The sequence below is a fragment of the Cavia porcellus genome, unplaced genomic scaffold (genome assembly GCF_034190915.1).
Source record: "Cavia porcellus strain 051 isolate PalLab524CR breed Dunkin Hartley unplaced genomic scaffold, mCavPor4.1 scaffold_24, whole genome shotgun sequence".
NCBI classification, from domain to species: Eukaryota; Metazoa; Chordata; class Mammalia; order Rodentia; family Caviidae; genus Cavia; species Cavia porcellus.
This window is the reverse complement of record NW_026947507.1, coordinates 47824340-47851206: the sequence shown is the minus strand read 5'-3', so window position 1 is coordinate 47851206 and position 26867 is coordinate 47824340. Positions and strand designations below refer to the sequence as shown.

The window sequence follows — 26867 nt, the reverse complement described above, 5'->3', positions numbered from 1 at the left end:
TCCCGTTAAGAGTCTAAGTGGTAAAAGACTTTCTCTGGTGATGCCTAAAACTCATTAGATGCATTCAGATGTATGAGTGGATGATTTCCAAAATTTCTCAGTCTAAGGAACTTTTCTATTTTGCCAGGAAAATGTGATGGAAATCTGCATGGGCTCTGGGATGCAGGCACTATTAATTTTACAGCCCTGATTGCTCTCCCAAATGCTGCCTTCGTGCCCCCAGCCTTCCTGGCTGGATCTGAGTCTGGAGAAGCCGAGGCAGGCAGCACAGCCCCAGGCATCCAGCATCTGAGTGTGGCTCTCTGAGCCACTCTCCTCTGCCCTGCCAGTCAGCCCCTGTGACCCAGCAGCCTCCTTCTCTTCACAAGAGCACTGTCAGAGGGAGCCTGCAGACTGGGTGGGTGCCTGTGACCGCTCTGAGCCTGCACTGGGCAACTAGCTGCATCGTGACTACACAGCTGAGTCTGAGGACCTCTTTCCTGGGTCCCCTGGACCTTGAGATGTTCCTACTCCCACTGCTGGGGAAACTGGCGCGGGACACAGCCCACCAAGATCCTGGGCTCTGGGCAAGTCGAGGGTGGCCACAGAGTCTGCAAATGCAGGGCCTGTTGGAGCAGCAAGGACAGGAGACACCAGTCACAACAACCCAGACGGGTGTGGCCATCCATGTCTACCCCGAAGCAGCACCAGACACAGACCTGTCACTGGCTGCCTTTCTCCTGGTGGGCATTTTGCCTGAAGTAGGGGCATCTGGACCTCTGGTTCTCACTACCTGATGGATGATAAGGGTAAAGTGAGTGGCATGGGAGGCCCCTGGGGTGTGTCCCTGGCATGGCCTGGTGTTCTTCCCTGCAGGACCACAGGGCCATGGCACCAGCCCCATTCTGTGCACAGCTCCACCACCCTCCTATGCCCCTGTGCTATGTCTTCACCATCAACAAAGCTGGCTGGAGGTTTAGCTTAGTGGTATAAGCACCTGCCTGGCAAGCATGAGGTCATGAGTTCAATCCCCTGTATCACAAAACTAAAAGCACTGGCTCTTGTCAGCTCTTGTCCTGGCAGCCTGGGACATCAGTGTGCAACACACACTGTGGAGGCTCACACTCTTGTCCATGTGTCTGTGTGTGTTTCTGTGTGTGTCTGTGTTTGAACTTGGGGAAATATGAACTGATGGGGAAGTGTCATCGTCACTTATCCTCCAAATTGCATCCTAACTCAACTACTGTGCCTCTGTTCTCAAAGAGACACAGAGACACGCTGGTGACAGTTGTCTCCATGGAAAATGTACCTCATGAACACTGCCCATGATGTCTCTAAAAAGATGAGAACACACAGTCTACGCAGTGTGGTCTGGAGTCAGGTGGCTGTGCAGGACACTGCTGACAGTGCAGAAGTGAGGTATGGTGGATTATGCAGAATAACCTGAATGAACTTTCTTACAAAACATTTAACCAATGCAGACAGGAGCAGGAAGAGCCCTCGGGGCACCAAGGCCACGATGGGTATCAGCAGCAGCACAGAAGCCTGCAGCATAGAGCCCACAGCAGCTGTGTAGACAGTGTGTGTGGAGAGGAGCACACGCATGTGGGCACAAGAGTGTGTACACAGATGCCGCCATGTCCACGTGTCCCTGGGCATCATGACGGTTGCACTACTGCTATGGATACCGCCCAGTTGGGGAGGCGAGGCTGGACATTGTGCCACACTAACTGTGGTGAACCAGTGTGAGGGTCTCAGATGGGGACTGCAGGCCATGCCAGACCCTCAGTAAATTGTCACTTTGTTTCTGTCTTTGCAGAGGAAGAAGGCGGAGACCTGGCCCAGCCGGGCCTCAGCTTTCCAGGGCCCACGGAGGAGGACCTAGGTAGGGTGCAGATGCCGCGCGGGCCACCCCGCATTCCTCCAGGGACTCTGGCCATGACAGGGCCCTAAAAGAACCAAGGCGATGGAGCCACACTGCTTCTCAGAGATCGTACTCTGAACCAGAGCCCTCAGTGATAGGCAGAAGCCTTGGACCCTTCTCCTTGGTGTCCCCTGCTGCTCCCCTCTATGGGCTGGTTCCTCTCAGCTTCCCAGCAGCCTGGGGCAGTGCAGTGTGACCCTGTGCTTTCTCCCGCAGGGCTCTGGGCAAGGGTCTTATCCGTCTTTCCCCACACCCACCGGTCAGTCATGTGAGATGTCACTCTCCAGCACCAGAGATGGTGGGGCCAGTGTGCTGTCACTATCACACAGCACTCAGAGAAAGCCCTGTACCCTTGGCAGGACCCACCAGCCATGGCCCCCAGGGTCCTACCCTCCCAGCTGAGGCCTCGAATTGCTCAGCACAGGGCCTGGCCATGCTCAAATTGAGCCTTTCTTTGTTTGCCTCAGATCTTCAGCCCCTGAACCCAGGGCTCATTTGATTGATCAGCTTGCAGAGTGACACTGAGACCTAAAGAGTCCTCCTTTATAAAATGGTGGTGGCTTCTAGAGAAAGTCACAGCCAGAGTTTGCTTTTGGGCTTAACATTATGGAAATCTGGGAAAGGTGGCATGTAGACACACAGCACTGCAAGCATGGGGATCTTTCTGTCGTCCACAGCCGGCTCCTGAGCCTGGCCCTGCAGCTGCCACTCTGCATTTGTCTGCCAAGCTCCCGTGAGCGGGCTGAGTTGCACTCGTGATGGGACTGGCCATGCGGCAGGACAGGCCACAGTATGACAGGCTCCTTGTGGCAGGGATAGGCCACACTGTGTTCCCCGGCAGCCTTGGTGGACCTAGGCTGCTCCCACTTAGATGCCATGCATGAGCCTCTTCTTCCTGGGAGAAAGGGCAGCACTTCGCCTCCTTGAAGAAGGAGCAGGGCTGCCCATCTTCTGGAATAAGAATATCAGCTCCATGCATGTCCCATCCTGTGCTCACTGTGTCAGAGTCCTTCCTCTTCGAAGCCGAGCAGGACTGCACAGTAGAAGCCCCATGCCCGCCGTCTGCATGAGGCTGGGTTGCCCACAGGTTTTACTCATTGACACCTGGAAGTTGCCCACCTGCACACACTACAGCTCAGGTATCAAGAGCATGTCTGGCAGTGGTGCCCACTTTCCTCTGTGACCGATTTCAGAGTGACAGGTGGGGAGCCACATTCCTAAGAGGCATGAGCTCGGTGTTGTGCCAGCCTCCTGGCAGCATGGTGGGCTTGGGACTCTGCTGAGGCCCGATAGGGAGTAGAGATGGCCCCCAGTCACCTCAGTGGCACAGAGAGATGAGGCTGGGACTCAGATTCACACCAAGGGCACTGTGCAGGCCAAAGATCATTTCTAATGGAGGTCAACATGTAGCCTAAAACTCATCACCTCCACCACTCCTGCACCCATGAGGCAGTTGTCACATACACACTCAGTGTGATGCTAATGTGGTCAGCATCCATGGCCACAACCTGCCACCTTCCCACACTGAAACCTATACCCCACACACCAATTTCTGCCCTCCCCAGCCCTGGCATCCACCCCCCCCCCCGCCGCCTTTCTTTTCTATAAATTCTGCCTCTTGCTGCTAAGACTCTGAGTGCACTGGGCCTCACGGGAGAACATCTCACCATGACTTATAGTGCCCGGGTTGTTGCCCTTAGCGTCATGTCTTCAGGATTGCTCCTTGTGATAGCCTGCCAGAGCCTGTGAAAAGTACTCCATGTGACAACCACATTCATGCATGGATGGTTGCTTGAATGGCTTCCATGTTCTAGCTGTTGTGTGCAGCCATTATGAACACGAGTGTGTGCCAAGATCTGGAGCTCCTGCCTCATGTGATAAATTTGTGTGTGCTTTTTGAAGACTCTCCACATTGTTTAGGGACAGGAAGTGTTTCATGGGCCATTCCTACAGCCTGGTCATACAGGGTCAGTGGCTATGAAAATGAAAAGGGGATGCCAGGGTGCCGAGGCTTTGGGAAGAATGAAATGGGAGTTTGGTGGCCACAGGCTAGGAGGAGGCCCTGTGGCTCTTGCTTTCCCTTTTGAGGAGCACAGGTGGGTCACAGTGGGGAGAGGATGCAGGAATGAGAGAATACTGGGGCGGGCACCCGGCTGCTGAGGGGCCACATGGGCAGCACAAGAGAGGAGCCCTGTGCCCAGTGTCCTTTGGAAATAGCCACCAAGCCTCTCATACGGCAAACACTTTATTCTATTTCTTTGTTATTTTTCTGACTTTAGTAAGTTAGCATCAGGAGATGCAGAGTACACAGCACACAGCAGTGTGGAGCGTGGGCCATGCATGCTTTGTGGAGTGGTTAAATGCGTGGTTAGCCTGATGTCCACGTACATGATGATTTCAAATAAGTCTCTTGCAGTTTTCCAGGGTGGAACACATTGTTACCTGCTGTGGTCACACTTTAGGCCAGGCAGCACTTGAACTCCCCATGCAGGGACTGGAATGTGTTCTTGGACAGCCCTCCCCATACCTGGCCCCAGGATCCCTCCTCCCCAGCTATCTGTCAGCACCTGGTTTTGTCACAAGGCAGGACTTTCTGCCTCAGGATGTAGCATCCTGCAGAGTCCTCTTGTCCATGTCCACTCACCTCTGATGGACCTGGGCTGTTGGGTCCTTATGGTGGCGAGTGGACCTGGGAGGCCAGGGACCAGTGATGGCAGGTGCCCCGCCCTGGTGCGCACCCAGGAGTGTGACTGCTGTCTCAGGCTGTCGATGTGCATCTGATGGAAAAAGTATGACAAGGTAATTCATTTTAAAAGGAAAATAACAAAAATGAAATTAGGAAAGCAGGAGAAAGAGAAGGAAAGGAAAAGGAAGGAAATGAGGAAAAGAGGATTGGGGGGAGCAGGGAAGAGAGTCTGAGATACTCCCAGTGTTGTCACAGCTAATTAGGAATAAATATTAAATTCTGTTTGTTCCCAGTGCAGCCACTTGTTTCTGCATCTCGGTGGGCTGAGGCAGGCCCTCTCCCGGGTCTCCTGCACAACCCACAGGGCTAGCCCCAGGACATGCCAGGCTGTACCCTATACAGCAGCGGAGTTGTCGTGGCATCGTTCCTGAGCCCAGGGTGCCCACGGCAGAAAGCCAACGAGTCGCGCCCAGTGCAGATCCACTCACAGCACCAAGCTCTGTTCTGTTTCTTCAGCTCAGCTCCATCGCTAACTGAGAAAGCGAGGCTTCCTCCTGGCACAGAGTAGCATATTGGGGTGCTGCCCACGTGCATCACTGCCCTTTGCCCTGGGAGTATGTGTCTTCCAGAGCTTGCTGAGGGTCGTGCATGAGAAGGAGCTTTTGAGTGAGAAGGTGCCCAGCATGCAGAGGCTGCTCTACAGTTAGTGGAGGAACCGATGAAATGGATTAGCACCCCACTTTCTTATGGTGATAGAAAGCCTTTCTTGGGAGCCAAGACAGGTCAGGGACACAGCCCATGCCACATGTGGGCTCCTTGGGGAGACACAGCCAGGCCCCATATGTGCAGATTCAGCCAACCACAGATGGAAAAGATTTTCTAACAAATTTTTGTACCGAGCATGTACAAACTGGTTTCTCACCCTGAGCCCCAGACATGCAGTGTGACCATTCCTGCAGCTTCCGCAATACATGACCCTGCACATGCCCTGAAGATGGTTGAGGTCTGTGGGGGGCTATGTGCGGGTCACATGCAGACCTGGTGCATTTCATTCTCAGGCCTTGGACTCTGGAGGGTCCTGGGATCCATCCCTGTGAGCCCTGAGAGGGACTGTGTATCCATAAACTCATTGGAAAGCACAGTGGTGCTTCAGTTCACAAACTTGATGCTCCCCACAATTCTAATCACAAACCGAGTTGGATAAGAACCAAATCAAATTCAGTGGCTAGGTTCAGAGTTGACTTTATGAGAAAATTTGGTTCATTTCTTGTCCAACTCAGTTTGTGACCAGAATTGTCAAATGGATTAAGTTCATAAATTGAGGAACCACTGTAAAAAGGAAAATAACAGATTAAATAATCAAGGAACAGCAGACACGTGTTACACAAAGCCCAGCACTAAGGACACAGGCAAAGCTAAACCACGCGTGTTTCAGGGTGATGCCTGTAGGTGCTGAGAGTGCCCCATGCAGGCCACATGGAGCCCAGTCTGCAGCACCATCCAGGCATCAGCTTGCAGGCAGCTGAGCTCTCCCAGAGTCTGCACATCTAATTTAACAGCACACCCCATTCAGAAGCAGTTCCAGCCATGGTAACCCCAAGCTGTGTGCCTTTGGGGCTTCACAGACTGACTTCCAGGGCACGTTCTGAAGACAGGGGAGATGTGCCAGTCCCTGTCCAGGAGGACGACAGCACCCACCACCCCTCTCCAGCTGTGCCCCAACCTGTTTCCTCAATTGTCTGAATCTCCCAACCCTCCCCTGATCCTACCAGCACAAGGCACCCCACCCCAGCCCACCTTGGGTGCTCAGAGGTGACCTGAGGACATCACCCTGGCATGTGACACTGAGTGTCCTTATTCTGTAGGAAAGGAAGCACGGTTCCGTGTTTACTCACTGAGAGACTCAATGGCTCCACTTTAGGATTTTATTTCTGTGTAAGAAACCCAGATTGATGTTGAAGCTGTGTGTATTTGGTGCCTGTGGAAGTTAGGATGTCCGGGTTTCTGTGAGATTTCTGGGATGTACCCTAACTTTCCTCCAAACACCAGCCATAACTTCCACAGCCTTCAGACCTGTTCTGTGGAGCAAACCTCAGTGCCGTGCCCTGGGTGGCTCCTTCATTGCCAGGGTCCCACCCAGCCCTCAGCCATGCAGGCTCAGCTGTGGGGTGCTTGCTTTCTCTACTGACCCAGATGACCTCAGCTCCAGCTCAGTGGACCCAGCCACCAGTATCAGAGACACAAGAGGCACAGATGCTCTGTCCACCAGGAAGGTGACCCAGCACAGTCAGAGGCACCGCGAATCCTCTAAGATGCAGAGAATCAAAGAAGCACCAGCCAGGGCGCAGGGAAGCTGGGGAGGGCAGAGGCCTGGTGGGGTGTTTGGGGTGGCACCGAGCACCAGGCAGCTGTGACAGACTCAGGCCCTGGAGGCCAAGTTGGGCCTGGAAGTGCCAAGGGGAATGAGTGTCCTGTCACCTGTGAAATGCACCAGAATCCTGGGGTTTGGTGTCCAAGCTGGGGACATTAAAGTTCACAAGGAAGTGGGCTGCGGAGAATGGACACAAGGCCAGCCAGGGACCCCTGAAGGGGAGGCTGGGAGAGACCACCCAGGGCTGCCCATGCTGTCAGACTCAGGGCGTGTCCCCAGCACCAGCCTATGCTCCCCTACCCTGCCCAGGCTTGCGAACCATAATGGAAGATCATAAATGGGGATGCAGTGCCCCTTGCACAGGAGTATCTAGGGGCGGTGGAGATGGGGAGGTCCCCGTGACATAGCCACCAGCGGAGTTTCCCTGCCTTGCGACAGACACAGTGCTGACACGACACACAGGCATGTAGGCACATGTGCGGATGGACGAGTGGACACACACGCAGACCACACACTGATCTGTGTGCTCCCCAGCCTGGGTCTAACCTCACCCATCGCCCTGGGAGGGACCTGGTTGATCTCTTGTCTCTGGCATGTGGCAGAGGCCAGGGCTCCTTGAAGGCTCAGCTTCCAGAAGGAAGGGAGGGAGGAAAAGAGGGTTAGCATGTGTGCCTGGCATGTCCCAGCTTCTGTTCTCTTGTCTAACTGATCTCAGACCTGTGACTAAGGTTGTTTTATCATCTTTGCAACCCCAACTCTCCAACATCCCTGACCAGACTTCAGTGAAGCCATGAGAGCAGTCACAGACCCTGGGGAGGGGAAGCATCCAGGTAGCCCGGAGCCATGAGATCCTCCATTTACAGAGGAAGAAAGCACAGCGCGGCTCCACCACTGCAGCAGAAGGGGCAGGCACACTCTTTCACATGCTGCTGGCTGCTGGCAGGGAGCGAGCTCCCTGCAGGTCCTGGCAGACAGGCCAGGGCTCACGCCTCTGCCCCAGAAGTGAGGGATGCTTTGTTTGCCCACAGCCTACAGTGACATGTTGATGAGTAGATTGCTCTGCTCAACTACTCTGAAGATAGTCAGTGAAAGTGAGAAGTGCGATCCACTCTCACGCAGGGCAGATCTGACCAAGATCTGAGGCCTCTTTGTGTAGCTCAGAGCCAGCAGGTTTCACAGACAATAGGTACAGTCACAGTCATCTGTCCTGCTACCGACAAGACCACAGACCTGCCCAACCTGAACACTACACTGGCTGGCCCTGTGGCCTCCCTGTCCTGCCTGGCACATTCAACAGACACCAGCATGCTTCTGCCTGTGCACACAGATGTGCAGGTGGCTCTGTCTGGGGCAGGTGCTGGGCTAGGTGCAAGGTGGGAGGCACGCTCCTCCACAGGACAGGAAGCTCTGTGTCCTCACTATTTGATCGGCCACCATCGGCGCATGCGGTGGAAGAGCAGCCATGTTCACTCTAAAGTGTAAGTCGCCTTGCGGCCGGGGTAACGTCCTGGCCCCCAAGATGTGGAGGGCAGACAGATGAACAACAAGGGTGCCGGTGATGCTGAGGGGAGAGGGGATGAGGAAAGCTGTGCGTGGCCTGGGGAGGGGATACAAGGACCAGGAGGTGTCGTGCATGTGAGGAGACACTGATGGTCCTGCAGTGACACCAGTACCCTCGATGTGGCCCCAGGTGCTTAGTTGAGGGCCTGCTATTCCAGGGACCTGAAAGATGCACAGGTGTCCCACATCCTATGCTGGAGGGAGGCCAGTCTCATGGGCCCACCCTGTCTGTGTCCCTGGGCAGTGGGTCTTCACACTTAGCATCTAGTCATCAACCTGTGGGAATGAATCTGTCACTGTGGTGCGGCATGACAGTGTCCATGTCTTGCAGAGCCCCACACACTGCCCCTCTGTTGATCTCCGGTGCATGCTGTCACCAGAGTGTTCTCAGTCATTGAACAAGGAATGGTGGAAGCCATGATCTTCCATGGCCCAGATTCCTGGCTTCCCTGGGAAGACGAAGTGACTGTGTCCTCTGAAAGCAGCTCCTCAAGAGCAATGCATCCCGTGGGGCCCAGCCCCATCCTGCAGGGGTCATGGGTTAGACAGGTCCCCTCCTGCAGGGTCACAGGTCTATCAGGGCCCTCCTGTAGATCTGGGTCAAGTGGCCTCCAGCCCTGCAGGCAGAAGCAGCACACTATGGAGTGGCCATTGGGTCAGTGAGGATTGGCTCCTGGAAATGGCAGAGGAGATACAGAAGTCATAAGTCTGGAGCATGGAAAGGGCCCAGGAAGTAGTGATCAGGGCAGTCAGACCTGGCAGGGGGAAAGGCAGGAACAGAAGTGGGCTCAGCGTAGAGGGCAGGTGCTGGGGAGAAGCCACCAGCAGAGCCACACCCCTCCAGCCCAGGTCCCAGGTCCCCACAGCTCAAACATTCTGACCTCCCTGTGTGAGGAGGCCAGGCAACCCTAAGGAGAGAACGAGGAGCTACAAGGGGTTCTCACCAGGGAAGCACCCTTCACCCAAAGCAAGGGTCCCCTCCAGCCAGGTACAGATACCCACAAAATACACCAGGTCCTAAAGCAGGTCCTGGGGCTGTCTGGGCACAGTCATCCCCACCAAGGCCAGAGGTAGCATCTGCGAGACTCCGCAGGGACTCTTGTGGCAAGAAAATAGACACACAGTTGATATCCTGCTACCTTGTAGATCAGAAGTCACAGATATGTGTTTACTTTTGGAAATGAGCAAAGTCATGTGCCCTGGGGAACTAGGGGTGGGGTGCTTGAACTCAGGGGCTATCGCAGAGAGGCTGCTGGCACCTGCAAACAGTTGAAGCAAGGCTGGCCACATAGGCAAGCATGAATCTGGGGACTCGTACTAAGGTGATGCCTGGAGAACGTGAGTGAAGAGCTGATGGCAGTGGCTGGATGGGGGCTGCATGTCCCTGGCAGCCCCTGTGGATCAGAACCATGGCCCATGTAGGCCACCAAGCGTTACATTCTTCTGCTGCTGAGTCCATGCACTTCTGGCTTCCAGTTGGGTACAGAATGAAGGTTTCCAATGTGCAGGCCTGGCTAGCTCAGCTTTGCTCCTGACTGTGCTCTGACCATGATGATTCTGCTGCCTGCACCTAGTTGCAAGATGAAGCATGTAAGCACCCAGCTGTCTTTGCGTCTCCTGTTCTCTGGCTGTAGCAGACCAGGAATGCCTGTCAGTGAGTGTGCTGATTTCAGAGGGAAAGCAGTTCCCCAGTGTGTGTTTCCATGGTGCCTGGAAGTTCATAGGCCAGAGCTGCCTTCATATAAAACAGGAGTACCACAGCAATAGGAGCATACTCACCATCCACTGTTTAGATGGAGAACTGAATCTCAAAGGTCAGGTGACCAGTCACATACCGATCAACTGTCCCACCACAGAAGGCCTCTGGAAAGAGGACTTCCGGAGCTGCTGGCTGAGGGGTGGGGGGGCCTTCACAGGGGGGCATCAGTGGCAGTGTGTCTTTTAATGTAACGGATTTTTAAATGTTAGACATTAGTGATATAGTTGTTTACACCTTATAAGTGTTTAAAAGTTTGGTCCTGTCTTATATCTTGATACCTCAAACTAGTCATGATTGCTTTTGTTTAGTTTACATTGTGTTGATGTTTCTTCAGGTTCATCTATATTTACCAGTTTATTCTGCTGCTTTTCAACTTCCTTCTAGTTCTGTTTCATATATCAGGAAGCACAACCTATAAAAATTCCTTCATTAAAGTAACTAGATGGCCATGTATATATATTCAGCTAACAACGGACAAGTTGTCATTGGGATCCAGTTCTCCAGCAGCTTTGGTATTCAAGATAGGGCTCAGCTGAGTTATATAAATTTGATTTCTTCCTGCCATTTATCATGGTTATATCATTACTGCATCCTTGATACTTTTCATTTCTAAAAATTGTCATGATGATATATATACCATGTAGTCGTTCTGAGACTCGAATTCAACCAATATTACAGGTTGCTCTTCTAGTTACTATCTTTAGCTACAGAGTAATGATTCTAATTGACTGTGTTTTAATTATATGTGCATGCATACCTTCATGGCTGTACAAATCAATCCACATACACAAACAGAGCTAGACCCCAGTGCACCATCTCCTCACCCCTGCCTGAGTACACGCTCACAATGTCCGGAGGAGCATTGTGTCCCAACACCATTCGCCATGTATCTTGCGATTCATCATGACTCTGAGTGTGTGAGACAAGGATAGACATGATCCTGCCAGGGAGGAGCTCACAGTGCAGGCGAGAAAATGGATGTTCATGCCACAGAGGGGGCAGCTCATCATCACTGCTGGCAGTGACCAGAGAGGCTTCTGAGGTGCCAGTAACCAAGAACACTGGGAGGACCCATGAATGGATCTACACAGAAAGCCTCTTTGAAAGTTGAGACAGACCACATTGCAAGCAGCAGCTACAGGTCTTTCCACTGCCTGGATTTCAGGGTTTGCATAACATGTTTCCCTGACCTGATTTCTGAAGCAGCCAGGCAGGCTGAGACCTGGTGCTGACACTGGAGGTTGGATCCCAGAGGAGATGCACTGAAGGCTTCTTGCTTCCACCTCAGCGGGATCTTTTCCACCCGTTATCCAGGCAGTGCAGCTCAGTCTTGCTAGGTTTGGCGGCCTAGCAAGTGAGACCTCCCCCTGCAGGCCTCTGAGCTCTACACAGGACCTGAGGGCTGGGGACCAGAAGACACTCCACATCCCAGCTGGTGCTCAGGCCCCAGGGGCCTAAGAGAGCGTGAGGATACTGAGACAAACAACAGAGTGAGTTGAATTTGTAACTCCTCCACAAAAGAAGAACAGTGTGGCCAGAATGCCCACTGGTGGCTCTGTGCTCCACTCACACCCCTTCCAAGCCTCAGGGCCTAGACCTAGGGCTCTGACCCCACCCAGTCACAAACTTGGTCAGAGGCCAGGGGCCCTGTCACTAAGGGGAGGAGACTGAGAAGACTGCTCAGCAGGCCCCACCTGCCCACCTGCCTGGAGGAAGCCCCATTCTGACCAAGGACAAGGACATGCAAGACTGGGGTGTCTTGACACCCCGGAAGCACAGAACACCCCACAGTCCCTTGTCATGAGGACATCCAGGTGCTGGGGGCTCACACATACCTCCCACCCTATTGCCTGAGAGCTGAGGGCTCCGCTTCCACCAAGGCTGTGCTCACGGGAGGCAGCATTGTAGAGATCTGTGGGCTGAGTCACTGATTTCAGCAGCTGGTCTTCTCAGATTGCTGTGGATCTCCAGGCCAGGTGGGTCTGAAGACCCGGTGTCACGGGAAAGAAGCCTGTGCTAGAGTAACCTCGGCCCTCTTGGAGATGCCCCTGTGACAACAGAGGCCCGGGTGGATGTGGTGTTGTCAGGCCAGGCCTGCCTGGAACCATCTCCCCTCACAGGGAACAGTGGATCACTGTCATTGAGTAGTGCGATCTGTGATCTGGCAGTGGAAATTCTGTGCAAACCACCTCTGTCCAGCCAAAACCAGAAAGTGGGAGCACTTGGGCTGTGATTCTCAAAGCCTGCTACGGACAGGTGTGTGTGGTGATGACAATAATGAATGGCTGACCACGTCCACTTAGTGACTTGGTGGGGAGGACCTGCATACCAAGGGAGGACCAGGTGTCTCCTCCCACAACTGCTCTGCCCAGCAGCCCAGGGCATGGCCAATCTGCATAGACCCAAGATGCCCTGTGTTAGATGCCTGGATCCTGCTGCCCTCCATGTACCACCTTCTTACATTGCTTCTATGGATCCTGGAGGCCAGAAGCCCAAGCTCCACGTATGGTTCCTCTTGGCTGGCATCTGGGGTCTTCTTCCTTATGTTGTCGCTGGCTGTGTCAGTGCACTTCTGTGTCCTGACCTCCCCTCACAAGGACCTGTCTATCACATGTTGTCAAAGCTGCTGAGATCTGAATGCTTCTGTCTTCTCCAGAACTCCTATGGAAACTGAAGCCCCGGTACACAGCCTTGGAGGTGAATGGGTTGCCCTCTTGTCAGGCTATGGGAACAGGCCAGTACCCATGTCCCCTCTGCTGTCTTCCTGGTGAGGTGGCAGCAAGACACCATCTTGGAGATGGAGAGCAGCACGGTGGTGGTCTTCCAGACCTCCAGCCTCCATTTCTGTTGCTTGTAAGACACCCATCTTCAGACAAGGGCCCCCTTGCCCCTCACTTTAACTTCCTTCATCTCTTCCAGGTCCTCCAGTGCCAGGCAGTACGGCCCTGGGGCTTAGACTTCCACCACTGCAATTTGAAGTCACGATTTAGTCATCACACCCATGTTGCAGATAATGCTGACCTCAAAACACCTGGCTCTGAGCTCTAATTGCTCTCATCCCTGGCTCTCCTACCTTTTCATGTGAGAGCAGTGCAGTGAATGCAATGCCATCAGCTGGCACAGGCCCAGGAAAGCTCTGCTCTGACCCTGATCTCTGCAGTCTAGGAAGGGACCAGGATGTGCAGCCCCAGGAGTCAGTGCCTGACCCTCTCTTCTGTTCTTGCAGTCTCATCCTGAGCCCCTGGTCCTGGGGATTTCTAGAGGAGCCAAATCCCATCCACCCCAGCCTCGGCACTACAGCAGGGCCTCTAGGAGGTGATGTAAACACTAGGTTGGTCTGCTCATAGTCTTGTCTCCTGTGGACATTCTTTGGATCTGGGCTTAACGAGTTTCCAATGCATGCAAACTCTGCATTACTATTATAAGAAGTCACCTAACGCTACCACATGCCCTGCCCTAGAGACCAACCACCACCTTCCCTGGCTTCCTGCTCACCTGTTCAGTTTCTTCATGCAAACCTGAGCAGATGAAATCCGTGTTCCCTTTCAGCATAGCACTCACCTGATAGCCCGAGATGCTTCCCTTTAACTCCCTCAGAATGCTCCTATATCCTTGCCTGTCAGGACAGCAGTCACTGTGAAGTTACAGCTGAGTGGCCCTTTCGCCATCTCCCATAGCCCTTGCCTGTGGGATGTCAGACTTTAAAGTTCTGTCCATTTGTCTGCACCCCTGATGAGCCCCACACTGAGCGTCCAGTGGCTTCCATAGCACAGTCCACTCCTGCTGCTGTGAACTCCCTCAGCCCCTTTGCATTCTTTGCCCGTTCACTTACTGGCCTTTTCTTTTTAATTTCTTGGTGGAATTTTGGGAGATTGGGACTTTGAGGGTGGTTAGCGCCGCAAACCATTTCCCTGGCTCACCATTTGGCTTTTATTTTGCTTGCATTGTTCTTATTTCAAGAGCAGAATTTTGATGTCACCCAAGTTATGATCAGAATTTTTTAACCCAGCTTTTGCATTGAGTTGCTGCTAGGACTAGCCCTGTTGGTGACTCCAAAGAAGCATTTGCTGTCTGTATCAGGGCTGAACTGGTTCTCTTCTCACCTTACACAGGAGTTCCCAGTTCGCCACTTATACGGTCAGTTAGCACAAGGTTTTGATTGGCTGCTCTTTGTTTTAGTTGCAATTTGGGAACTGTGGGCCTGGGTTGCTGTTGACTGGAAGATAGGGGAGATTGTCTTCCAGGTGGCTCTTGATAGTGATAGCAGTGGCCTTGCTATCAGCTCCTAGCAAAGGCAGAGTGGGCAGCATCTGGGCCTCAGTCACTATCCTGGGGAGGAGGATTGCGGCTTTTGTAAGCAGGTTACAGCCACAGTGCAGGGCAGCCCAAACAGCCCAAACCACTCATTCTGGGAGTGCTGTCCCCTCTTGAAGACAATTTGCTGGGACCTCTGCCTGTGTGGCGTCAGGAACATCATGAGACCTCCCTGTGCCTGGGCTTCTTTTCATCGGTAAAAAGGCTCACAAGAGTTGATGAAAGTTTTGCCTTGCGGTATAGCAATAATTCTCTTCTTCCATTCCCTTAAATGCTTGCCAGTCTCTAGCAGCACTCACACATAGGTTGGTCCCAGTACCCAATACCTGCTGTTCCTGGGGGACTCAAAGCTGCCTGAAATTAAACCAGGTCAGACTTGGCAGCAGAAACAAGGAGTGGATGGTCCTGACCTCCAAAGGCCTTGGCTGCCCACAGCACTCAGTTCACCTTGCAGTGGCCAGGCCATGACCCTCTCCCCAGATGTCTTCCACCCAGAAGCAGGGGCTACCGAGCTGCCCCCTGCCACACAGCCCCAGACACTCACAGTTCCGGCAGCTAAACAAAGCTCTGTCCACACTTCGGGAAAGAGTGAAAGAATCAGGACATGCAGCAGCCCCAGGCTGGTGCTGGAGTTGAGATCTGAGCAGACCACAGCAGCCAATAGGAGAACCAGCAGAAGCAGCAGAATCCCACTTTGAATATTACCCCTGTCAGAGCTTGCCAGGCGTTTTGTGAATATTTAAAAAATGCAATGCCTCGAAGACATGCACTTGGGTAAACGGACATTCATTTTTAAACACCAAAGGCTGGAAGATGAAGGAGAGGTTGTTGATTAAACACCCAGATGTTTGTGCCGCACTGGGGCAGCAGCAGAGCTGGAAACACCACAGCCTGCAGCTTGTTCCCAGTGCATTCAGCAATCAGTACCTTCCCGTCCTCTGCAGGAGTTTCTGGTACTCCCCATGGTGACTGTCTTATCCGCAGTCTCATTAAACTGTAACTGAGAGGTATGCTCAAAATATACAGCCAATGTTTAAATTTTTAAAACAATGTACAGTAAAAGGTTCATTACCATCAATCCCCCTCAAGATGCGACCTCCCTTCAAACACACTGATCTCAGCCTTCTTGCCACTTTCGGAAGCAATTCTGGAGTCCTCTCTTTCAAGTGTCTTTATGAAGTGGTCAGAAGTTTGTGACTACACCTGCCAAGTGCCATCCCACAGAAAAGCACGCTGAGTACATCTCAGTGTGTCCACATCCACTGTATTCACAGGGTCCCGGACTGTGCAACTTTTGCTCTTCCTCAAAGGCGAAATGACTGTGAAAAGAAACATTTTGAATTGATGCAGGACATCGAGGCAACCAGGACAGCACAAATAAAGATATGAAAGAGGACTCCCAGAACTACTTCAGAAAGTGGCAAAATGATAGACTAAGCTAGGGAAGAATTTTGAGGGGAATTAAAAGTAGTGTGACTTTTACTATAATAAAATTTTAATTTAAACATGTATTTTTAATCACGTATAAGTGGGTACCATTTGACTACTTATGGCTGGATATCATCTTTGTTTTTAAATTTTTCTTTCTTTGTTAGTATGTGTTTGTAGGACATGACTACATGTATCATGCAAAGTTAGTGCATACTTGTAGGTTAATTATCGCCTCCCCTCCCTTCATCACAGCATTTATACCAGGGATTGTAAAATGTGCCTGTTATCTTGAAACTTACAATAAATTTAATTTAATTAACACTTGAAGTTTATGAAATGGGAAAAATCATCAGTATTATTTTAAAAATCATTACAAATTGTATTTCCAAATTATATTTGCCTATGAAATTATATTTGTTTATGAATTCTCAAAAGTAAATATCTTTGAACCAGGCTTCTTTTTTGCTAGATTCTGGGACATGCATTTGAGAATCGTCAGTAACTTACACATTTTTGTCAAAGTAAGTAAAGCTGTATAAAAGTTAAGAGAGAACTCAGAATGTAAGAGAAGGATTGATTAGTTTAAATTAAAGATCTTATGATTTCCATCAAAGGGAATTCATGCATAAAATATTTGGAAAATGATTATAATTACCTTTGTGAAGCCTATATTGCATTTCATAGAAAGATTTCTACTACAGAACACAAGTTATGAACTTTTTGCCTCAAGAATAATGGGATTATGCTTGTAACTAACATCAATTTTCCTCTGGGATGGAAGCCATTGTTTTTAGGATTACAAAAAAGATCTGTGTGAAAATTATTTATTAAGCCCACAAATAACATGTCATTTGGTAATTTAGTGTAGTTAAATTGCAAATTTGCCCAAGATACTGCTTAATTGAAAATTAAGCAGTGAAATTCTGAGTAATAATTGAAGAGTTAAGTATCTGAGTTCAGAATCACAAACTTCTTAAATTAATATTGTGCTAATAAACCACATCTCTGTACTATCTTTTCTTAAGCTACAGCTTTAGTGTATGTGAAGTCAGTAGAGATTTTTAAAACTAATTTTTATGTCTTAAAAATTACTGGTCAGACTCCTGAACCTAGTGTCAAAGAATTAAGATAAACCACAAGTCTCTCTCTCTCTCTCTCTCTCTCTCTCTCTCTCTCTCTCTCTCTCTCTCTGTGTGTGTGTGTGTGTGTGTGTAATCAGTGTGCATGATGCACTATGCACTATGGAGCAAAAGATATGAGTTAATAAAATCCTAAAAATAACCCCAGACATTGTTGGATGAGTAAAACCCTCCCCTCCCCGGGGTCATTTCCATCCTAGTTGGATGGATGAAGCTTCCTTTGGTCAGTTCCATCCTGGTTGGATGGATGAAGCTTCCTTTGGTCAGTTCCATCCTGGTTGGATGGATGAAGCTTCCTTTGGTCAGTTCCATCCTGGTTGGATGGTAGAAACTTCCTCAGTCTATTTCTGTCCTGGTTGAATGAGTGACTGTTCTTGGATGAGTTCCTTTCTGGCTAAAGAGGTGGAACCTGTCTCAGGTCAGTTTGATTCTGGCGGAGTGGGAGAGTTCTCCTTGGGTCAGCTCCTTCTGTTCCAGTGGGTTGGTTCCATCCGAGTTGAATAAATGAACATTCCTTGGGGCATTCCACCCTGATTAAGTTGGTCAGTCTTCCATGGATTGGTTTCATCTGGCTGAATGGACTGGTCATGTGCCATTGGAAGGGGTGAAGCTTCCTTGGGTTACTGTGAAGTGTTCTTCAGGTTGATTCTGTCCTGGCTGAATGTGTAGAGTCTTCTTGAGTCAACTCTGTCCTGGTCAAATAGAGTAGATTCCATCCTGGTTGAATGTGTGTGATATTCATCACGTTGGTTCTGTCCTGGCTAGATGTATAGAACTTCACTGGAATCAGCTCCTTCCCCTTTCAGTGGGTAAATAAGTCACCACTGGATGGGATTCATCTCATTTCAGTGGATCAGTTTGTCCTGGATGAATGGGTAGAGCCTGATCTGAGTCAGTTCCTTCTGAGAGGTGAGTATACCAGTCTGGCCTTGGCCCCTATCTGCTATTCATGAAGTTTTATTTTGCAACACTCACAGGCTCCTCCCAAACACAATAGACATGCGCCATGGGTTCTGTCAGTAAGCAGCCTCCCATGTGCTACCTGAGTGAAAGAGAAAACCTGTCTCCTTGTTGCCCCAGCAACTTTCTTGAGGTTCCAGACATCCCTCCAGCATGATGGTGCCCTCTATAAGGACACTGCAGGCTGGAGACCCATCACTGCTCTCAATGTCGTGCTGTCAGACCTAATGTCCACGGCCACTGGATTGGTCTCTGGATGCTGTTACTGCACAGAAAATTCTTCCTCAGAAAATCTGGTGTGCACATGATCCAAAGGGGAGTGTGTTTTATCCTTCCTGCTGCCACCAAACAACGCGACCTTTGTTGGGCCTCACACTATGATGGTTTCAATCCCATCCTTCATCCCGTGCAGTAGCAAGACAACAGATGTTATGACAGTATAGCTTATGCAGACATCGAGTGCTGTGATGTGGACTCTGATCTCAACATAAGCAGAATTTATGATGCAATTAGACAGGTGTGTCAGGCACTCACAACTAAATACACATAGCTGGAGGGGTATGTTATAGGTTGGTTTTACCAAAATGGTGAGTTTGGGGATATATTTAAGCCATGCCTCACCCTGTGATCCTGGACATGGTCTCATGAGATGGAGATGGCTTTGTCCACTTGGTAGGGTGAAGGTGGCTTTGTAGAAAGAGGCAAGTTCTGAGCAGAATTCTCAAGACTCTCAATTTGGTTCATTGTGTTTGGGCATTATAATGTTCCAGGCACTGAGAACTTGGCTGGAGGTAACATCATCCAGGCAGTGGACAAACAGGATGAGTGAGGGCAGGGCATGACCATGGACCCCTCTATTACAGATGTGTGCCTCAGAAGATTTCTATGACAAAGCCTGAGACAAAGTACTGCATGTGAGTAACTTAGCCCCAGTGTAGCTGTTCAAATAGTTAGACTTTTTCTGAGATTAAGCTCAATGAAGTAAGAACAAGCTACTCAGGACCATAGCCATGGACAGGGAGGACACTGGGCTCTGAGGGCCCAAACCTGGAGCAAGAAGGACACCTGGGCTCTCAGAACCTCAGCCCTGGGGAGGGGAAAACATCTGTATTCCGGGACCCAGTTCTGGAGTGAGAAGTCAGCCTGGACACACAGCATAGTTGCTGGGTATAACATGGAATATGCAGAAGTTAGGGACTTAGATTCTAGGAGAAATTTGGACTCCTAGGAACTATTTTAACCTGGGAAAATTTCCTTCTTAGAGCAATGATTCTTCCAGGTGGAAGTTGTAAGTGACTTTGACCCCTCCTGGGACAGTTACCAGCATTAGTGAGGTCAGAGCTCCATGGATGGGAACTAATGCACTGTCCCTTCTGACATTATGTCTCATGCCATAAGTGAGGACCAACATGTGATTCTTTTTCTTTTTCTTTTTCTTTTTTTTTTTTTTTTTTGGTGACAAAGTCTTGCTGTGTAGCCCAGGCTGGCCTCAAACCCTCGTAATCCTCCTGCCTCAGGCTCCCAAGTGCTGGGACTACAGGCATGCATCACCACACCTGGTGCCTGATTCATTTCTGAACCAAAACAAAACAAAATTTCCACATTCAGGGTGTCCAATTAGCTCTGCAGAGGCAGGTGTTTAAAAGGGTTTGAATTTTCAAGTCAGTTGAGAACCCTTTTCAGCTCTAGAAAGTGACGCCCTGCTGCTCCGAGGGAGCTTTCTAAGCTTCACCTGAACTTCCAGCTTCTGCCGTCATGCACCACCAGCCCCCAAGGATGGCTCCACAGAAACCACATCATGAACGGCCCTTCCTCAGCCACAGTTTGCAGTTTGCAGCTGCATGCTCTTGTGTTCGCATTCCTTTGCCCTGACATCTCATTCCCTCGCTGATGTTTCTCTCCAGGTTTTCATCTCTCCGTTTTTATTCCAAGTCAAACATTTCAATTTATCACAGTTGAACTAATTTCCCCTGTACGAGGAAGTAGCCAGGCTCAGAATGTACTGCCTGTGTAATTCAACCATGACCAGCATTTGTCGTGTGCTTGCTGCAGGCCTGGCATGTCTAGAGCGTTTTGCCTGAATTAGCAGGTTGGTTGCTCACAGCAGCCTCTTGAGGTGGGTCTCAGGGTCCTCTGTGCTTCACAAGCACGGAAGGAAGCATGGAAGCTTCAGCGAGCTGCCCAGGGTGATGAAGCAGGTAGTGGTGGAGCAGCTGCAGCCCAGCTGTCCGGATGTGTGCACCCTGCATATGTATGTGTGTGGTTACATCACTGTGTGTGTGCATGGCTTTGATATGTGCAAGTGGTGTGTGTGTGTGTGTGTGTGTGTGTGTGCGCGCGCTGGGGCAGAAGGGCACAAAGAAGAAGGAAAGGCTAGAGGTTTCTGACATAATTAAAAATGGTCACTCAGCCTTCAGATCCACTTGGACAGCTCCCAAGCGGCCCTGGCTCTTTCTCGCCTGAATGCAGTGCTCTGCTCCTATGTTAATTCTGCTGGGGACTGTGGACTGTGGACTCCAGACTGTGTCTCTGAAGGACGAGGCTGCCTCGGTGATCTGTGCCCCCAGCACTGGGCAGGGAGTCTGCACACTGGATGCTGGGTGCAAGCATGGATGCAGGGGTGAATGAATGAACAAGAAGTTGTCATGGAGGAACGTAGCTACAGAAATTCTGTTTACCAGAGGTGGAGAGACTGGATTGAGGTGGAAGAGTTTAGGCATCAGAAAGTACTTACAGTAGGGCTTAAAGAACAGATGGGGTTTAGGGACTACAAAGTTAAGGGGAACAACACAGCCTGAGAATGGGCCTTGGCTGGGACTCTAGGTGAGGAGCCCAGAGCTCCTGCAGAGCTCTGAGAAATCCATTCTCAGTGATGGCATGAAGTCCCTGGGCCCAGGGTGGGGCTGATCTGCTGAGGCTGCCAAGGTGCTGGCTTCTGCTCTTCATTCCCAGGCTGCATGTACATGGGCACACACACATGCACATACACACATCCACACACGTGCGCACGCACACTAAACTCCTAGAGGCCTGCCCAGCACAGAGTAGGAGAGAGGAACAGCAGGTCCCTAGCCGTTCTCTGAAAGGCTCAGTGCTGGGCTATACTTATGGGCTCTCTGTAAAGAGAGGGAAACTGCTGGGCAGCTGCTGTCCAGGGCCTGCCTCCCACTTTCTGGAGCCAACTTTTGTCACCTTGGGTGTGGTGATGCAGAGCCACACACACTGTCAGAGGCCCAGCTGGAAGAAGGAAGTAGTCAGGACAATGGGAAGTCAGGGGACGTCCTTGTCTGAGCACCAGGACAATGTTCCTTGGCCCCTCCAGGCTGTCATCCTCTCTCCTCTCTCACCAGCATGCTCCAGGATGGACCCCACTCTCACCTTTGTTTTGTCTTGTTCTGTTTTGTTTTGTTTTTGCACCGGGAATGGAATTAACAACCTTACCTTTTCCAGGCAGGCACTGTGCCACTGAGCTACACTGCCAGCCCTCACTTTTATTTTGTTAGTATTTGCAAGTATTTGTACAGGGACCCCTAAAACATTATAGGATGCTGTGTCCCCAAAGTACAGTCCCAAGGTGATGGAGAATTTGGAACCCCTGCATTGATGTCGGCCTCCTACTGGCATGTGCCCAGTGCACGCAGGAAAGGACTCTGTGCCAACCCCTCGTGTGGGCACATGCTCCCCTGCACAGCCCAACCCTATCAGGGACTCCTGTCATGTCCAGGGCTGACTTAGGTAGACTTGAAAATGAGTCCATCCACCAAAGCTGAGCATCAGCTTTCACCTAGAGCCAGAGGTGATGAGCAGAGATCAGGCATCACAGGCAAGGCACCCACTCTGTCATCTGGGCTGCAGCTGGCTTGCTCGGAGAGGTCTGTGAGTGAAGCTACCCACAGGTTTGCTCTGCCTACCCAGGTGCATGCCATGGGTGACACCGAGTGATGTGCTGGACGCCTGTGGGCTGACTGATGTAGGGACCCCAGTGAGGTCACCGGGTCCATGTGATTGACCCACATGGAGACCCCAGCCCTTCTTCCTGGTTTTTCACTTGTGATATGGCTTTGACAGAAGGTAATGCTGTCCCTGATGGAACTGCTGCATTGTGGGATTGAATGTGCTCCTCCTCCTCTGTTTCTAGAAGTCTGAGAAGTACTGGAGTTACTCCTCTTTAACTGTGTGACAGAATTCACCTGTAAGTCCATCAGGACCTGAACTTTCCTTTATTGAGAGCCCTTTGGTTATTGCTTTAATCTGTTAGACATTTGTGCAGCTGAGATATTGTTTGTTCTTGGACTGATTTGTGTTCCTGTGAATTTTCCACTGTATCCAGGGTACCTGATCTGTTGGCATATGTTGTTTATAGTAGTCTCTTACAATCTTGTTTGGTTCTGTGAGGTTAGTCCACATTAATTTATGACTTCAGAAGTCTTAGTCTTTCTTTTTCGTCTGGCTAAAGGTGTGTCAGGTTTTGTTCTTGTTTTTCAGTGCTGGGAACCAAACCCAACCCTTTATCTTTGAGCTCTATCCCCACCTCTTCTTTATTTTTTGCTTGGAGACAGAGTCTTGCTAAGTTATTATTACCCAGGTTAGGCTCAAACTTGTCTTTCCGCCACAGCTTCCCAGGGGTGTTCATAGCTGCCAGCATTCATCCCTTGAACTTCTCGTTTTCATCCTCTGGCTCAGCAGGCACCTTCTGACATGGGTGGCCTCGTATCCACACTCACCCAGGGTGAGGCAGGATGGGCTTCCCGAGAGCTCCCTGGCCCACATATGCTGCTGTGTACCGAGAGGACAGCAGAAGAAGAGCCCTGGGAGGAAATGACCAGCCTGTAAATATTTATTATATTTGTACACACTTCTAAAACACTGATGGTCCAAACCTTCATCACATTCTTCAGATCCACCATCTGTTACAGTACCTTGCACCAGCACCAGTGTTTGTTGCTGTTGTGATTTTTTTTTTTGTTTTTGTTTTGTTTTTTAGTACCAGGGATCAAACTCACAACTGCGCACTTGCAAGGCAGGTGCTTATGCCGCTGAGCTAAATCCCCAGCCCATGTCGTGATGTTTTTAAAAGAGAGAATATGGAAGTTTCTACACGTCTACCAGGACAAGTCTGACACAGAATGAGAAGCATGTCATTCATGTTGTCAACATGTTGTGTAATCAAATTTAATTCATTTTGTTAAACTTTATCATCTGTACCAGGGGTGGCAAAGCTATGGCACCTGTACATGCTGCAGTGCACTGTTTGTATCCTGGAAAGCTCTTGAGGTTCGCCATCACTGAATACTGCACTTTTCCATAGCCTCGCTCGTAATGCAGGCTCAGCATTCACAGGAATAGGAAGTGTGAGAGGAGCAGTAATGGGCTCACTTTCTAATATGAAGGGATATTAGGAATGTGTTAAATTGCATGCTAATGGAGAAATAACACAAAAGATTAAAGAGTGACAACTTTGGCTATTGAATCTGAACTAGACAATGTAGTGTTGCTATTAAAGGGGAATACTGAATTTCCTCTTTAATTTGTTCTTAATTATATTAAGTATAATATATTCTAATTATCACTTCCAATACAGCCCTTGACTGCTGAGGAAGGAAGGCACTGAGTGCTCTGACAGGGCTCACCGGAGAGAGAGTACCCGACTCTTCCTGAGCCCAGAGGCTCGGTGGAACACGGAGCTCTTATCCCTGAGCTGAGGACCCTGAGCCATGGGAAAAGGCAGGAAGGGCCTCTGTGAGCCCAGGATCCCTCCAAGAGGACTGATATCCTCTTCCTTGTGGGCACTCCTGGGCACGGTCCTCCTCCACCAGGTTCCTAAGAACTTTGAAGTCATGCCTGTCCTTGCCACAGGCTTTGTGTCTGAGCTACCCTGGGCAACTATAGTGCTGAAGCCTAAAATGGGACATTTGAGGCCAAGCCCCACACTGGTCACATGGCCACACAGTGACCTGGGGAGCTGGGAATGGGTACAGGGAGAAACCTCTGTTTCTAAGCCTTTCCTGTGTTCACACAATAGGACTCAGGCTGGAGCTCCATAAACTCAGAGGAGACTTCTGGTCCAAGATCATCTCTGGTCAGGGGTAGAACCATAGAAGGTGGTGAGGGAGACCCACGGTAAGGGCAGAGAGGTGGAGGGAGTCGGTGACCTGACCCCAGTGGGCAGTGGCTGGGGGAGGAATCAGCCCCAGACATGGTCTCTGCTGTCCTTTGGGCCCTGAGCTCTGAGGACAGATACAGCAAGGGACACTGTGCAGAGTGACCGAAAAACCAACACAGAGAAAGCCTGCCGTCTTGTGAACGTGGTGGGGAGGACTCACAAAGCAACCAGAACACAGGGTCCTCTGCAGGGGTCCAAATGTGAAGCAGAAGGTATGTGAGGGTATGAGGGTATAAGGCAGCCTGTACACTTTCATTTACTGTGGGAGTCTGGTCTGGACCTGGACTGTGCCAGAGTTGGCACACAGATAAAATACAGTGAAGTGTGGCCCTCAGAGAGCCCACTGTCCCAGGCCTGGGTCCTCAGGGAGCCAGCCATCCCAGGACCTGTGTCTTTGGCAAGCCCACTGCTCTAGGCCCTGCCCTCAGAGGCCCTGCTCTGGGCTTCCTTCCCAACTACTTACAGCAAAGTCTTTACTTTCTGCCTTTTAGACCCCAGTGAGAGGCAAGCCCAGCCCTGAGACTGACACAGAGCAAGAGATAGCAGTATACAGCACAGGGCCAGGGCCTCTGTGGCACATCCCAGGATCCAACCCCATAGGCTTTGTAAATCCTGGACTTTACAAATAAGGACCCATGTGAGTGTGAACTCAGATCAGTTAAGGTGATGATGATAAAGCCAATGAATAGTAATCACTCCTCCGTGGGTCCTGGCTTTCTGACCACCCTGATCTGAGCCATCTCATAGTCAAGGGCTGCAGTGTGGAGTCGGGGACTCCAGATCCACGCCCCTAATGAGACAGAGCTGGCTGCTGCCCCAGTGGTCCTCCCTCAGGTTTGGCACCAGGCTGCAGCACACCTGGTATGGGTATCCCTCCTTGAAGTTGGATTGTCTACAAGTCTGACCACTTGGTCTTCGCAGAGTAGATTCTTGCAGGTGAAAACAAACTCCTGGTATGGAGACACCCCAGGAGTCCTCCCTAGGTCCCCCCAAGGGTAAAGCTTCCCTGCTGCTGAAAGCATGAGGTACTCTGGACACTCATTCCAAGAGAAAGCCAGGGGAAGCTGAGATGCAGAGCTGAGGTCCAGCCTATGCGGGGTGAAAGGAGGTCTGCATGCCCAGCCACATCTCCATGAGTGTGGGGTCTGTCCCTGAGGAGCGTGGCAGCTTGGTTGGGCAGATGGGCCAAGGAAGCCACCCATGCTGCTCACCTGCAGAGGAACGGGTGGCCTGGAACCATTTTGAGATGCATTAGCTTACCAAGCAGTATTACAAATTAAATACCAGATGTTAGTTTTTGGATTTTTTAAAGTGAACCAAAATACTCAAATCTAATAGAAATATAACTGTTTCCCCCAAAACAGTTTGTTTTTTTAATACTGCAGACTCTGTTGAGAAACCTGACGAGTCTATGAGACATTAAATATTTGTGATTATAAAAGGAATGATTAGACTATCTAGTAAATATTTAAATGAAAAATTGTTACAATGAAAGACACATCACTATTAATCCCCCCTCAAGATGCTCCATCTCACACTGAACACACTTATCCCACAGTTCTTGCCACTTTCGAGAGCGGTTCTGAAAGTCCTTTTCATGAGTGTCTTTGTGAGGTATGATCAAAAATACAGTGAACTCTGCTGCCGAGTGCCATCCAAAGGAAAGGCAGACTCATAAAAACATGACATGGTGTCTTCATCCCTCTGTTCACTGAATCTGGCACCAGTCGACGTCTAGCTCTTTCCCAAAGTCAAAAGACCACATAAGGAAATTGATAGGTCTGATAGAACTGAAAAGATAAGAAGTATAAAAATATAAGTAACCTTTATTTCGGGAATGCGGGGAGAGACACCCCGACCCCCTGGGGTGTGGCATCTCCACCCCGGGGCCGGCGATCTCTCCCTGGAACACGTGGAGTAAGGCACATAAGTAGCCTCGGCCTGGGGTGGGACCTAGGGGGTATTAGGGATGCACAGGTAGCCCATTGGTCTTAGTTTGGTGCCAGAGATAGGTTTCTAAGGGTGGGGATATAGGGTTACAGGTAAATCTCTAGGGGCGGAGGAGGCAGGAGCTCCCTAATTCCGGCTGAGGCTTTTTTGGCTGCAGTGTCCAGTCTGGGCCAGCAACCTTTCAGAAATAACTTAAATCACTGACACAGGCAGCCAAGACAGTGCGACTGAAGACCCTCAGGAAAGAGGACTGTGGGGCTGCTGCACAAAGTGGCAAGCAATACGATGCACGTGTCCAAAGTGACAGAGCTGCGATGCGAATGCCTTTTACTGAGCAGCTATTTTTTCAGCTTGAGTATTCTTGTGCTTTTTTGTTTGTTTGTTTGGCGCTGGGAATTGAACTCATAACCTCGTGCTTGCCAGACAGGCACTGTGCTGCTGAGCTATATCCCCAGTTTCCTGTTGCTTTTGCTCACCCCCTAATGACCATCCTTTGAGAACATCCTTTCCTCCCTTTAATACTCTCACATTAGGGGCACAACAGATCCCCTGAATGCCCAGAACACCAATGACACTGAGGCAGGAAAAAGTAGTCCATGGGGGTGTCAACATGAGACTACCATCACATAGC

General features: G+C 50.4%; 1 protein-coding gene across 12 annotated transcripts in view; it reads left to right on the top strand.

Annotated features, from left to right (window-relative positions):
* The window catches only part of Dlgap2 (DLG associated protein 2), a 531604-nt gene that overhangs the window by 427477 nt on the left and 77260 nt on the right, over positions 1 to 26867 (top strand). For 8 of the 12 annotated variants that reach the window (XM_063235014.1, XM_013143569.2, XM_063235008.1 and 5 more), the window contains one exon: positions 1799 to 1864. The exons of the other annotated variants lie outside the window; for them this stretch is intronic. In XM_063235014.1, coding sequence (XP_063091084.1) covers positions 1799 to 1864 — 66 coding nt within the window. The remainder of the gene's footprint in view (positions 1 to 1798; positions 1865 to 26867) is intronic. 12 annotated transcript variants of the gene reach the window in all.